The sequence below is a fragment of the Electrophorus electricus genome, chromosome 13, assembly GCF_041902795.1.
Source record: "Electrophorus electricus isolate QZ-2024a chromosome 13, ASM4190279v1, whole genome shotgun sequence".
NCBI lineage: Eukaryota > Metazoa > Chordata > Actinopteri > Gymnotiformes > Gymnotidae > Electrophorus > Electrophorus electricus.
This window is the reverse complement of record NC_137509.1, coordinates 13,013,287-13,028,530: the sequence shown is the minus strand read 5'-3', so window position 1 is coordinate 13,028,530 and position 15,244 is coordinate 13,013,287. Positions and strand designations below refer to the sequence as shown.

The 15,244-nt window shown below is 40.6% G+C and overlaps 1 protein-coding gene across 1 annotated transcript in view; it reads right to left on the bottom strand.

Moving 5' to 3' along the window:
• Positions 1–15,244, bottom strand: part of col25a1 (collagen type XXV alpha 1 chain) — a 136,359-nt gene that overhangs the window by 4,134 nt on the left and 116,981 nt on the right. Inside the window, exons 18-37 of the mRNA XM_081694881.1 lie at positions 14,067–14,129; positions 13,290–13,358; positions 12,579–12,623; positions 12,348–12,392; positions 12,094–12,171; positions 11,668–11,691; positions 9,333–9,377; positions 9,109–9,153; positions 8,903–8,983; positions 8,717–8,779; positions 8,567–8,617; positions 8,044–8,070; positions 7,116–7,196; positions 6,729–6,764; positions 6,199–6,252; positions 5,409–5,462; positions 3,711–3,737; positions 3,453–3,506; positions 1,415–1,501; positions 935–1,012 (exon numbers count right to left, since the gene is read on the bottom strand). Of these exons, the coding sequence (XP_081551007.1) occupies positions 935–1,012; positions 1,415–1,501; positions 3,453–3,506; positions 3,711–3,737; positions 5,409–5,462; positions 6,199–6,252; positions 6,729–6,764; positions 7,116–7,196; positions 8,044–8,070; positions 8,567–8,617; positions 8,717–8,779; positions 8,903–8,983; positions 9,109–9,153; positions 9,333–9,377; positions 11,668–11,691; positions 12,094–12,171; positions 12,348–12,392; positions 12,579–12,623; positions 13,290–13,358; positions 14,067–14,129 (1,107 nt within the window). The remainder of the gene's footprint in view (positions 1–934; positions 1,013–1,414; positions 1,502–3,452; positions 3,507–3,710; positions 3,738–5,408; positions 5,463–6,198; positions 6,253–6,728; positions 6,765–7,115; positions 7,197–8,043; positions 8,071–8,566; positions 8,618–8,716; positions 8,780–8,902; positions 8,984–9,108; positions 9,154–9,332; positions 9,378–11,667; positions 11,692–12,093; positions 12,172–12,347; positions 12,393–12,578; positions 12,624–13,289; positions 13,359–14,066; positions 14,130–15,244) is intronic.

Genomic DNA, 15,244 nt, shown 5'->3' with positions numbered 1-15,244 from the left:
CAAAAAAAACAAGAGGAAAAATGAAAATTTGGCTTCAAGGTTAAAAGTAAAATTTACTAGAAAGTAAAATGTAAATCATTACTCAACTAAACTATTTAAAGAACATAATAACATTCTATTGCCTACTGTTCAAGCACCGTAAGCTTAAGAATGCTAAGTGTGAAGTATGAAGGCAAGGCCTTAATTACACCCAGCCAGCAAAACAATGAAAGACTCAGAACTGCTTAAAATTGGTGATTGAGGAGCCAAGGGCCAAAGATGCTTTTGGTTCAACTGTTTAGTGCCCAATTGGAACAGGTAGAGAATGAGGAAGGAGTAGGAGTAGGTTAAACAACTAAAGACTGCAAGGAGTGGGAAGGCACTACGAGGCTTGTCACATCTAGCTTCATGACGTGACATTGCAGGTTAGTCAGTGCTGGTTATAGAAACGAGAGAGAAAAAAATTAAGCATTCAAAGGAATTTACTTGAGTTTCCCAAGTCACACTTAGGAAGACTGAAGTGACAAGAAAAGGGTTCAATCAGAATAGACTGAGAGGCAAAACTTTGATGCTTAGTGACAAGATCTTGATATGCTGCATCACTAGCTGCACAGCTGACCAAACAATAGCTGCATCTTCTACATCTGCATATTCGGTTATTTGGAGAGTACGAGGGTCTCTAATACTGTACGTTTGAGTGCTACTGTGGTATTAAATAACAGCTCACAGCAATGTCATTTAAAGCTGGCAAGCATCTGGTTATCAGGACGTGCACAAGAAGTGTCAGGTGGCTGGGTAATGAGAGCACCCATTTATATGCCATGCAGTGATGTTGAAATGTAGGCTGGCAGCCTGGCGCTGTGCCATGATTGCACCTGGGAGCCGCAGTGTGGCGTGGGTGGGCACAGAGAATGGCAGCATGCACAGGAGAGGATAGGAAAAGAGGATACTGTACCAACTGGCACGGGGCATCCAGCCCATCCAGACCAGGCTGGCCTGGCTCGCCCTTTTCACCCTTAAAGCCCCGGAAACCCTGTGTCATAGAGATGGAACTGGGAGTGTTACTGGGATAGAGGCTGCAGGCGCCCTTCCGGCCTCTCACTGCGAGGGCACGGCACAGGGAAGAGAGGAGTGGCCTGGTGGTAGCTGGCAACCCCTTCCACTCACTGTCCAGTGACCCCTTCCACTCCCTGTCCTTTCCGATGCAAACGGAGCAACAGACTGATCTTTCAGATATTTTGATTAACTAAATATTATGGTTTATAATATGAAGAGCAGGACACCGGTAGGGGTGTAATGTGTTTGAGTTCCATCTGTTGAATGGTCTGGGGGGGGTTGGGTTGCCAGATGTTCCAAAGGGCCACTCCACCCTGAGGGATCCACTGTCCACTGCCTTACGTCACGGGAAGGTTTCCAGCCCTCAGCTGGCACATACCAATGGGCAGGGAGCATCTAATCCAGGGGCACCCTGTTCTCCTTTTTCCCCCTTAGGCCCTTTTTTGCCCTTCTTTCCCTTCTCCCCCTGTGGACACAATGGCGCGATCAGCTGAAGCAATTTTCCCATCAGATCATAGGTCGCACATTTTTAAAGACCACAGACAATACGCTTATGCACGTGGTCTCCTCTAGATCCCATGCTTGTCCAAGAGTATCATAGAAGTAAACAGAACCAAACAGAATCAAATTTAGCAACAGCAGAACATTTAGCAAAGTTTGAGCAAATCCTGTGAAAGGAAGCCACACACAACCAGTCTGCATTGATTACAAAAAATTGGGAATGATCATTAGGTAAGTGGGGAAGATTAAAGGAAAGGCTATAATCCAGTGAAGGAAATGATACAGTAAGTTAGCTAGGGGTAGGGTATCAGCAGGGAGGAACCAGGGCGACTAGGTCTGTAATGGATGAAGGGAGAAAGAAGAACAAGAATTTTTGAGGGCACAAAGGAAGAGAAAGAAGAGGGAAAACACCCCAGAGTCCCAAAGAGAACTGTCTACCCAATCTACCCATAAAACTACACACCAAAAACTGTATCCCTTTCTCAATGTCCTATAGAAGGGTCATCGTTTCTTCATCTAAACCCATACAATAAAATGTAACTAAAAATGTGCAATCAAAGTGAAGCTGGACCATGACATATTCTACGTCCTTATTTTAAGTTGTTGCAGAGTAACTATGCTTGATTCATATCTATTCTTCTTGGTTTGGCATACATTATATAACTTGATGAAGTAAAGATGAATATGGAGACTGACTGATTCATGAGTCAAACGTATGTGGAGAAAATTTGAAAATTTTGAAGAATTCATAGGGGACATGATGTCATAGGTCATTGTGTGTAATTGGTTTTGAGGGATACAGTTTTTTTTTAAATTATGGTCAGACAACATACTTTGTGATTACACACAACCAGCACTAATATAAAAATGGCCTTCTCTACACTCAATGTCATGGAATCTGATTTGCATGCAAGGAAGGAAATGTAGCATTTCAAATGTTGATGCAGGAAATAAATTAACAGAATATGTTTTACCATCAACCGCTGTCACATATCTTATCACAATAATTCAAACTTCTTAATAGTGGTTATGTAAGCAATCAGGAAAATTCAAATAAATGATGATAATTATCACAATAATGATTTATTGCAGCTTTGAGAAACAATGCATGTTCAGTTTAATATTAGAATGTCTGTAAAGCCAAGTTTAACGATTTTAAAGAAAATCGTTGTGCATTACTAGCTGCCAAGAAGAAAACATGCAGTTTAAAAACTGATTATTTTATTAGAGATGTGAAATTTATATGCACCATATAATGTAACCATATAACCATATGATGTCCATTCTGAAGCATGGAGGGCTGGTACATTCCATGACATTCAAATTTGTGTAAAGTTGCTCAGTGACAGGGGATTAGAACCTGAGTTAGGGGTCATTCACTAATGAAATGAATAGCATGCATGAGAAGAGGAACTACAATAAATGCAGATTCTTGTTCCAGCAGAGAGTGCCTGCTGTCAATGGACGACCCCTGCGATATCTGGTGTAGGAATAAATTAAAGCAGCAAAAGTTTTATCTTCTGCTTTTCAACTTGGACTGATTATGGAGTGAATCAATGATGTGGAAAAATACAACACTGAGTGACTGACACTGAGTTATTTGGTGTGTTTAGATGAACTTGTAGCAGTTTTGAATGAGCTTTCGAATGGCGATATTACACAAAGTCATTGCTTTGTCATAAAAATGCATCTTTGCGTGAACAATAAAAAAGGGCAAATAAACAATAATGTATTACAAATGCAGTTTAGAAGGCACACATCATAAAGAGAATGTGTGCTGAGTTAATGTGCATGTTTTTTGGTTAAAATAGGGTCTCATCCCTAATGTAAACTTTCATGGTCCATTGACACCAGATCATCTAATTACGAGGTTGGCAGAAACGTTCCCTGAATATGTATATCTATGCCATGGTCACCTTTTCTCCTCTTTCCCCCACGTAGCCTTTCTCTCCCTTTAAGCCTGGTGACCCCTGAAAAATACAACTCCAGATAATTACACATGCCTGGAGGCCTAGCTACTGAGGGCTGCAAAACAGGAGTGACATAACTCACTTAGCATGGTTTCTGCCTCGGTTTTTGTTCTGCTACAAAAACCAAGACACAAACCCATGGAACAATGCAATGCAATACTTCTCAAGCGCAAGGTGGACTTGATGATGTTTGATTTAACTCACATCCAGGCCAGGGGTTCCAGCAGCACCCTGTGGGAAAAAATGTTTTTTTTTAATTAGAAAACTTTAACTCTACAAAATATCTTTTGACAAGTGGAATGTTGTATCTGCAATGGCATTCAAAACATGATGATTTCACCTGGAGATGGATTCTAAAAAAAAGCTTGGTGTGCAATAATATTGTAATATGCTAAAATGCTTGCTGGAAACAGCCTATTGAAGATCACCCCAAGGACGCTCTGTGGTATTGATAGCTAAGCACTCTACAGGCCACTGGAACAATAGTAACTTCTTCTAATGCTTTTGGAACCATTCACTGACAATAGGGGCATTTTCACATTTGTCCCAAATACCTCGGTATAGGATAGCAAGAACTGATTATTGACTCGTTTGGGGAGGGGCTCATTATGATTGTGGATCAATCGCACAATTCCATACGTCATTTTTCATGTGCTGGTTTCCAAAATGTTAGCCACTAGGTTATTTTCTTTAAGTATAAAAACACTCCTATAGAAGTCCTATAGAAGTGTGGTTTTATTAGACATATACTGATGCATAATAGTGATTATATGGGACCATTATACGGATAGTCTATATAAAATGTACTGCAGTCCTTACCCCACCATATCAAATCTTGAAAAGGGAAGTAACACAATAAGTCAAAGCAGTCACGTTACAAAAGGAACCAATCACACAGCCCAACATGTAGCACTGGGAGCGAATAGCTTCTACATCGGCGTTAGACCGTACCGGAACTTGCTAGAAGCAAACCCCAGACCACAGCTTTTACACGCCACCAAACGTATCAAACTCATGGTGCAAGTGGACCTGTGTCTGGAAAAATGCTTTGGTGTGAAAACGCCCAAAGTGTCACCATGACGGGATGTTCTTGGTTAGCAGTGAAGTTCAAATGCCGCAGAGGCTCTGATGTGTGCCAAAACATTTCTACACTATCACTGCCACCACGAGCCTGTAATGTTGACACTGAATTCTATGGACCCATGTTGTTTGCACCAAATTGTGATCCTTTCATCAGCGTGATGCAAAAAAGCGAAGAACAACAAAAAGCAAATAAATTAAATAAAACTGAATTTATCCTTGAAACATTTCGGTTTTGATCCTCTTGTGCCCATTCCTTCTTCTTTGCTAAAAACAGTGATACATGACACTTCTCAGGTGTAAACCATTCAAGTCAAGGTCTGAAAAGTGACTCATTCCTGGATGACATTTTCTAGCTTCTCCCACCTTTTTCAGCACTCAAAAAGATGCAGGACAAGTCCAGGATTACAGCTCAAACCAACATGTCCAGCACCAACCATACAGCTCAACTGACCAATGGTTTTCCATGATTTATACCACACACTACAGTCATGTAACATAAAATGTCTTGTGAAGGCCTACAATCTGAGTGGAGTAAGGGGGTATACAGAAAGAACTGGCATCTAATTTAATGTATTTTATTTATGGCATTTAGCTGACAATTTCATCCAAAGCAAATTATGATACATAATTATGTATACAACTTGAACAATTGAGGGCATTGCACAGGGGCCCAACAGTGGTAATTTGGCACTGGTGGGGCTTGAAATAGCAACCTCCTGGTTCCAAGGAGCTATCACTGCCCGTAGCCCTCTATTTGACCACTTGATGCAATGGCATTAAAATGATGGTTTATTGAGCCACTCAAATCAATGTACTTACAGGTAATCCATAAGGTCCTCTTGGCCCAGGCTCTCCTGTTGCACCTTTCTCACCCTATGGCAGATACATAAAAAATGTACTGGCCTCCCTATCAAACATTTTCTCTCATTTACTGACTGATGCCCCATTGTTGAACCACTTGTGCCAGGGGAAGGGGTCCATTTGTATCACACACGCTCTCTTATTTAACATTATCTCAACACAATGATGCTTTTGTAGAAAAGGCCCTGTACCGTACATAGCTAGCTAGCTATGTTAGGTAGTAGTACACAGAAAGGATTTAACTTGTGTAACTAGTAAGCTATTCTAATTTTGAACCATTCAAGACAACAATAAAGACAGCAGTTGTTCTTACATTAATCACATAGTTCTAAGTAGGTAGCTAGCTAATGTTAACTAACTGAGGAGATTGGAGAATGGATATTGTTGGCTAGATACCTAGCTAGCTGGATCAAAGAATGATTATTTCTCTAATGTTAACTAAGGGCTTTGTTGGATTAACATTTTGATAGCTATTGCTAGATTTTGGCCTACAATGTGATTATTATTATCATTATTTTTAATTAACGTAGATAATAAAACAGATATGTGAAAATATCCTCTATTAGCAGGCACAGTAGGCGAAAGTAGGCTTATCTTGTTTGTATTTGGGTGTATTATACTTTATAATTATATTCTGTTTGCCTTCGTAATTACATGCTGAGAAAAACACTGGTGTGCTACCACTTTGTTAGTGATGCAACCAAAACCTGATCTGAGTCCTTATAACCCAAAGCTGTTCTGAACTTACTCTGTCTCCTTTTGGACCAGCAGGGCCAGAAGCACCGACTGGGCCATCCATACCCTTTGCACAGAAGAGCAGAAGTCATTGTATTAAACATCTACATCTTCTTCATTAATCACTGAGGACAAAGATGGTACCATGGATCCGGAAAGTAAGGAACGTTTATCCAAACTTCACAGTTTATCTTGAACTCAAAAGCCATACTGTGGATACATTTTGCCTTTTCACAGGGGCTTGGCATTTCTCATGCATATGTCAATTACAAAAGGAACAAGGTGATCGTGAATGATATGTTAATAGATGAGTGGGTGTTAATTCTGTGTTAATTTCACACTCATCAGCAGACAGAGAGGGATCTGGAGTGGCCTTTAGGCCTTTTGTAGAAATGAAATTTTTGAGGGTTGAAAAGACTGGAAAGACATTAATTATTGTCCCCCAACAAAATGCAGCATCACTCAACTCATTTTGTGGCCCAGTTTGCCTGGTTTAAATCTATTGCTGGTTTGGGGGAAGACACTTGGTCACATGAGACTCACCATTAATCCCGGCTTGCCGTCCAAGCCAGACGCTCCCTGTGTGTTTATGGAGGTATGAGTGACATGAAGAGTGGGATTAGTACATAATGAACACAGCAAGATGGACAACAAATAGTAAACCGGGTTGTTAACACAGTCAGGAAACCATTAAATGGGCAGGACGGCAGCGTGTGAAGTGGGTAGGGCTGAGCAGGCAGGGTTGATTGCAAGAGAAAAGATAGACAGACAGACAGACAGACAGACAGACAGACAGACAGACAGACAGACAGACAGACAGACAGACGCCATGAGGGGACAGGAAATGGAGAGAATGAACTAGAAAATGTGAGGCAGAAGGGGGCAGGGGGCAGACTGGGACACTGAGATCCCAGATGCACAGCTACTTACAGGGAGGCCCAGGGGTCCTCGGTCACCCTTATGGCCAGGCTCCCCTCGCACTCCCTTCAAGCCGTGCAAACCTGGTTCCCCCTAAATGCAGAGGAGCAGCAGTTTGGTTCAGGGGAGGAAATGTTATGTATGTGGGATGTTAACAACGCGCTGCAGGCCTCAGGCACTTGACTGCAATGTCAGCATTAAAGAACAAAAATGCAATATTTTGTTTCCTTTTTGACATGGTGAATTAAATGGTCCCTAGGACATGGGAATTATTTTAATGTATTCAAAGAATATGTCTAGTATAAATAGTTAATTGCCAGTTAGCTTATGACTTATTCTGTATTCGCTTCTGTTTCATACGTTTCTATGCCTTCGAGGAGGTGCGCTTTAGGGGTTGATCACAAGAATCATATGTGAATGTCTGGTCACGAGGACAGCAGGGGCCATGCCTAAATAGTGACTGGACGATTTGATCTATGGAGCTTGCTAATCTCAAAGTCAAATCACTGCAAAATATGGCTATGAAACTAAGATCAATCCATTATGGCAACATGAGGATGCTGAATATCTGATTTTATATGCAATTGCTGAGTTTTGTGAAGTAAAATATAAAAATATATATATATGTAAAATATACTTGTTGTAAAATTGCTTTCTATTTATTTTGATGAAAACATTCTTTGTTTGGTTTTACGAAATGTCAGTTGTGCCATACTGTCAGTTTTATTGGCACTGTGTGATATAAATTACAGACACAAACTGATCTGATTATATCATTTTCTGTTTGTACAGGTATCTACAGCATGCTGTTATATAAGAAATTAAGACAAAGTGATAGGCACAAAATCAGCCATTTCAGAAAGTGGTGGGCACATGTCCCCAACGCCCCCAGCATGCATTACACCTATTTTACAAAAGATTTCTTTATTTTAGGACTTGCCTTGGGTCCAGGGAATCCATGTGGGCCCTGAGGAACATAAGTGAGATAGGCATTAGTGCTTATTGTATCATGATTTGGCTTTACATCTGAGACCGTAGGACATGAAGGTGTTCTATTTTATTGTGTTACACAAAACAGAGAGGTTTCTTCTCAGATATCTCCTGCATAGAATTACTGCTATGCAGGAGATATCTGAGTTTGAAGTTGATCTAATCTGCATATTTTCAGTAATTAACTTTTACACTTAAACCTAATAATAAAGAATGGGTCTTGCAAATTCGCAAAATAAGATCATGATAAATCCTTACATAATTGTTTACACATATGAATTCAAATAACATCACAGAATGGTCTTTAAAGTCAATTACCTCATTTAAGCTCTGCTCTGCTAAAGCATGCTATTATTTGCTGTGAATTACTCATCTATGTTAAGGGAGCAGCTCAGGTTTAATCAAAATGTAATAATAACTGCGAGCTGTTGTAATGTTTTCACGTTGGTGACCTTATTGCCAATTAAACTCACCATTGGACCAGGGGGCCCGTGCGGTCCAGCTGATCCGGGTGCACCTACAATCTGTTATTAGGAGAAATATGGTCAAACGCTATTGATGCTACAGCATACTCAGTGCTTGTTCATGCATTTTGGTTGAAGCCTCGGGTCTGCTGTGCTTACAGAGGGTCCTTGAGGTCCGGGTGGACCAGCCTCACCCTTCTCTCCTTTCAGCCCATTCACACCCTGTGCACACATCATCATGAAATAACTTAATCTGATAACTCAGCAGGCCTGTAGACCTTTCCAGAATGTTGCGCTACGAACGATGTGTGGTGAACACGTGCGACGTGGAGGGTTTTTTCTTACTGGCAGTCCTGGCAGTCCGACTGCTCCTTTTTCTCCGGATATTCCTGGCATTCCCATGTCCCCTTTCGAACCCTTGTAACCCTGGGAATAGCATTTAAATGTGTAGCAGTGTTATGATGTACCATGAAAACTATACCCATAAAAGTAATTGAATAAATAACTACAGGCAGTGGTTACTGAGAAAGAAAACGATGTTTCTTTTTTACCCTCTCTCCATCAAGTCCTGGGGGGCCTGGAAGACCTGGATCCCCCTATGAAAAAATGTATATTATTTGTATAGGCCTAAATTCTGATTAGTTTAGCCTGATTTCCTGCAGCTTCTTAACAGATAAGGCATTTGGGCACTGATGTTAAAGTTGTTTAAAGTACATGCTGGATAGCCTGTACTTTGTGTTCATACAGTATTGAGTCAGCTGAGCATTGTTAGTACCTTGATGCCCTGAGGCCCAACCGGTCCCGGGGGCCCTGGAGGCCCCTAAATGAAAAAATAGACAAATATATTAGTTGCAATCTGTTGATTTTCAGAATTGTGTTTTACTGTGTTGAGTGACACACGTTTGTCAATAATCAAAAGACAAAATGGCACATATATTGATGGAGGGTGTAGTATATGCCTTAGACCAGTTGAAATAGATAATATTCATTCTAAAACATGAAATATCAACTTAGTTATAAAGCATGCTTCACATGTTTGAAGAATGGAAATACATTAAATTATTAACTTAACATGATTTCCAGCTTTGTTTCAAAGACAACACAGGATGTGGTTCACAAGTCCTGCATGGTCAAAGACGTCGAATTTCACGTGGACTTTTGCATAAATCACAACGGACCTCTCCGTGTTCCCAGTCTTGCTTAGGTATAGCTGTCATGCAAGGGTCCCATTCATTGTAGCTGGATTATTTGAATAATGCCCTTCCATTTTAGGCAAGCTCTTGATGCTTGATGATATGCCAACAAATGTTTAAGGGCCTCAGCAAATCTTTTGAAATAGATCTGTGTACAATGTACAACGCTTAATGTGATCCACTGTTTTCCTTCCTTTGTCTTGGAATTTTGTTTAATTTTTGGGAAACCTTTAAGCTTTGAACCCCACTGCCTTTGCTCCCCAATTGCTTAGTTGCAGATGGCACGCAGTCCGTGTGTGCATGTGTTTTTCATATGCATCTTTGCAAGTATTTGCGCAGACATCTGTGCTCTAACTTCATAAGAAATCTGTTTGCAAAGCATCAGGATGTACACACAGGAAAACGAGGAAGACGGCATGAGGAGAGTGGCAGCAAAATGCCTCTGGTTCATGTGGTTGGCAGGAGCAAGGCGTGTAACACTGGAGAGGCGGTCAGCGGCACGGTGCTGAGCCAGCACAGCGGACCGTGCCCGTAGTCACAATGCAGACTGAGAGACGAGAAATGGTCCGACTGGAGCACATCAGATATTCCAGTCTTTACCTTTGTAACTAGCTGAGTTCTGAAAGATGGATGAAACTGCAACTTCTGAAGGCTCTGCAAAAACTGCAACCTCATAGGCATATAATGCAAAACTTCTCTACCATCCAGACATGGCATGGAAGCCTTGTCATGGTCGTTTCTGCTGTCTCTTATCCTCAAACAACCTTGCCGAGCTTGAAGAATGAGTTTCAAAATGTTGTTGCTCTGGCCTTGAGTTGTTACAAGCAGGGTAATATTCAGAGTTGGAAATTAATACGCCTGCTGACTCTGTTGCATTCAGAGGGCTACACGGACCATGCCAGTTCCAAAGCATCCAATAAGGTCTTTATCAGGTCACCGCTTCCAGACGGAGCATGAACAGGAGTACAGAGCTTCACTGGTTGGAATGTAAAGACGTTACTTCAGTGAGAAGGCTGAATAAAAGTCTTTCTGTGTTGAAAGTTTGTTTTTTGTGCGAGATAATTTTGCACAGGATGCATACAGATTACCACATGTGTTTTTGTTTGGAGATGATGAGGGAAATACAGCCAGAGTCATTTCATTTTCTACTTTGGAGCTTTGGGGACGGTTTTTATTTATTAGAGCATGTCGGGTCAGTAATTAGGACAAAGTAAATGTTATTTGAATCACAAGTCGAGCGTCAGAGTCTCAGAATGTCCCTTTTTGTTGCTGTTCTGTGACTTGCATTAGTCAGAGAAAATGCAGAACTGCACTCACTTAAAGTAGAATGTTTCTGTTCCTTCTTTTTTTTGTAAACTATGTCTGACTGGATTTAATTCCAGAAATGTATTATAGAGAACACAACAGTTTTTGTTTTTTAAAGTAAGATTGCGGCATGACAAGACACATTTAAAAAATACTGAAGACATTTGAAAATATTTAAGAAATTCCAAATGGTATATAATTGGACACCGCACTTAACCTCCCTCAGTGAAAAACAACTCACCCATGCCAGGTACAAAGAATGGGACCCAGACCTCCCATATCCTCTTATCAGGGTTATAGGGGCCAATATCTGTCTCAGATATTACAAAACTCTTACGGCAGAATTTCATACGCCTTCTATGCTCTTCTCAAGTGTCAGTCTAGCCTCTAAACCGTGAACTCCGCAGCCCTTAATAGCTTTACGGCTACTGTGTAATATGGTAACTAGAATGTCAGATGTTAGAACACGTAACAGTCTCTCAGCACAGCGCTGAAGTTCAGTGACTGGGCAATGGGGTATTAGCAGAGGAACACATTCGCGGGGAGAGGGCCGGGTCCATGCAGGACAAAGTGCAGTACTCATATAACACAGACAAGACGGAGATTTATTACCGTCACTGTAATAGCAGCTATCTTCTGCAGACAGCCACAGGGCAGGAGGAGGTGAGAGATAAGATTACTAGTCATGTCAGCCCTCTTTGAGGGAAGAACAAGCATTTTTTTTTGCATATATCATTTAAACAGTGGGCTGCTTTCTGCTGACCCTTCTTTTTTTTAGTGCTGTACATCAAAAATGTTTGGTGACAATCAGGATTTAGACAATTAAATGACAAACTACTAAACAGTAAATAGCTGTAATTTCTTTTGTATTTGATCAAATCTTTGGTATAGAATGATGTGGATCTGTGATACCAAGAATATATATATTAGACTGACAAAAAAAACAACAACAAAACAATAAGGCTTAAGAAAATCAAGTCAAGTAAATAAGGAGCCTTATTCTGTCTCATTAATAAAAAGAGAAGTATGTGTTCTGACCTGGAGTGCTTCTTGGATGTTGCCGTTGTAGTCGATGATTTCAGTTGTGCCCTGTTCACCTTTCTCTCCAGACAAGCCCTGCATAACCACCATAGACCCGCTACAGACGATAATCTACAGACGATAATCTACAGTGCACCCCACTGAAAACGCTGCACTTGGCTGGACCACTCAAACCTCACTGAAAACATGATAGTCTATAACATGATACTGTATACTACGTCTGTACGCTGGACGTTGCATTGGATACTCACTCTTGGTCCTGTGAGGCCTGTGTCCCCTTTGTCTCCAGTATCCCCCTGTACCAATAGAAAAGGGCATTGCATGTGTGTGTGTGTGCGTGTGTGTGTGTGTGTGTGTGTGTGTGTGTGTGTGTGTGTGTGTGTGTGTACTAATTTGACAGTAAAGTAAGTACAATTTTCAAATTAGTGGAATTGCCTTATTGCCTTAATGTGAGTTAAAAAAGCAAAGCGCCCATCACTGACCTTTGACCCTTTGAGGCCTGGTGTTCCTGGATCCCCCTGAGCCCCCTGAGTTATAATGAACATAGCAAATATCTGTCACAAATACACTTACATCTTTGGATTGCTAACACTCTGTGAAATGTAACTACACAAACCCATTTACTTTACTCGTTGAGACATTATTTATGTCTACAGTATTATATTATTTATTATTATTAATTTTATTTTTGTATATATTCACAGGGTGATTTTTTAATACCTATTATAGTTGTAAAACCTATTACTTAGGTGGGAGGTCTTAGTGTTTCTTTGGGAAATGTTTAGACTATGTAAAGGTATCTATACAAAAATAATTTATTTTTCACCACAATCTTATATAGGTTCAAAATCTGAACACTAGTCTCTGACTCATTCAAAGCCATTCATTTTCTTTCCTTACAAAGGTCTGGCTAACTCATTAACTTCCAGCCTATACCAAATGACAAGGGTCTTCATGTTCAGTGAAAATGGACCAGTCAGAACCCCATTAGAATTCTGCCTTTTTTTTGTCCTGTGTAATGGACTCTGGACCCATTCAAACTTACTAAATTCTCCCAGGTGGAAGTTACCACTAGGGGGAAACAAAAGCTTAATTCATCCCCTTGGGCAATGCCCAGGATCCCTCTTTTATTTTTTCCTGCAGTGATGATCACGGTACCCATTATCCACTACTGAACCCACAACAAAGCTGACCTTGGGCCCAGCCGGTCCAGCCTCTCCACGCTCCCCCTTCCCTGGTGGGCCTGCCTCTCCTCGCTCTCCCTGTGGAAAGATATTCATTCAGGTGACTTTTTGATCCATCTGGGTTCACCATTGTTCTGATTCATGACTGTGTAATCCTTTTTTAATGTCAGTGGATACACAAACTGTAAAATCTCTCATGACCATTTGAAAAATGAATGCTCTATGGACATTTACTTTAGATTTGGACTAAATTATACTGAACTAAACTAGAACTTTCCAGACCTGATCTCTCTCTCTCTCTCTCTCTCTCTCTCTCTCTCTCTCTCTCTCTCTCTCTCTCTCTCTCTCTCTCTCTTAAGTCTTAAATCTTTTGTCAACATGCAGTTCACTTGATGGCTGGCCTATTTGCTGGTCTGTTTCTGATATGTGTGGCGTTTTGTATAGAAAGAGCAGTAGAGGGCAGTATTGAACCATTGATTGGATCATTGATCAGGAGAGCCTGACCTTCTTCACACTATCTTTCCCTATAACATGTGAAGGTCCTACATTACCATTGTCCGTTGAGATATGTAACATGCACAGCCAATAAATTCTGTCACCAATCTGAAATTTCAGATTGGATTGACAGAACTTAAAATTTCCTTGTTTTATTTAGACACCCTTCATTTAGACAGGCCGATCAAAAACATGCGTTTTGTGATGAAATTACAAAACACTAAACTGTTCAGCATTTATAGTGTCCAGTCGCTTACTTAAAAAATGCCCTGAGCATCTGTATCTACCCACCTTGGTTCCTGGAAGTCCTGGTAGGCCTGGCTCACCCTGAGGCCCAAGGTATCCAGGCTCACCCTGAAGTGAGGAGAGTGTTGTACGAAATGAGAAAAACACGACGACCTTCAAGTTTTAGTATACATAATGCACAGCTATAAATATCACCTCTGAACCTTCAAATACCAAACATTTAAATCGAAAGTGTCAACCAGAAATAAATGTTGCGGGTTTTATATACACTAATGGCTTGCTTATCTTGGATGGGAACATCATGATAAATTTTAAGACTGAAATGAATGTAAATCTGTCATATTTTATTGGTTATTGGTAAGTTTAAAGTCTTTCAGGTGCCTCTACAGCATAGACAACTGCGTCGGGTCTTACGGTGGGCCAGCCACCGAGATAGGACAATAACATTCATAATGCTGATAATACATTCTGCGCAGTAAAACTGGATTTTGTGCCTCTGAAAAGGATGCGGCATGAATATTATGCTGGCAGGAGTGCAGTCTTCACAAAACAGTCTCAGCCAGAGGAAACCTGTTCAAGGTTCATGGATAGGAAGCTATTTTGAGATACAGATTGCACAGTACCCGCTGGTCAGGCATCTGTGTTGTTTTTAATACGAAAAACTAAAACTTCTTAAGCCATTTTGTAATGATTGGTACTATTTTATACCAACATACATACATATATTCTTCATCAGTGCCTTGTAAAACATTTAACACCACAGAATATGTTAGTCAGGGACTATGTACTGTGCACGTATACAGGGAGTACATTTAATGCTTCCATATGACATAGGCGGACTGTGCTGTTAGGTTGAACTTGCGGCTCTTTCTGCTTCCTCATGGAAGCGGACAGGGCTCTCAAGGGGGCCAGTTGTCTCTTCATACTACCTCTACCTGTCCCACTAACCTTTCATTGCGTGTATGAGATTTGTTCCAGCATACACATTTCCATTAAGTATTATCATCCAATACCATTAAGTAACCGGCTAATTTATTAACTTTACTAACTTTATTTTAGTTTATAAAGCATAAAGGTGACAAAACCATCTGCTAATGTTATATGTGCTCTCAAATGTAGGGTTGAAAAGTTTTTCTCACCATACCAGCATAAAACCTGTATTTAAAAATCTGAACAGGTTCAGGGAAAAGGAGTATAGTATGACACAGTGCAGTCTTAAGCTG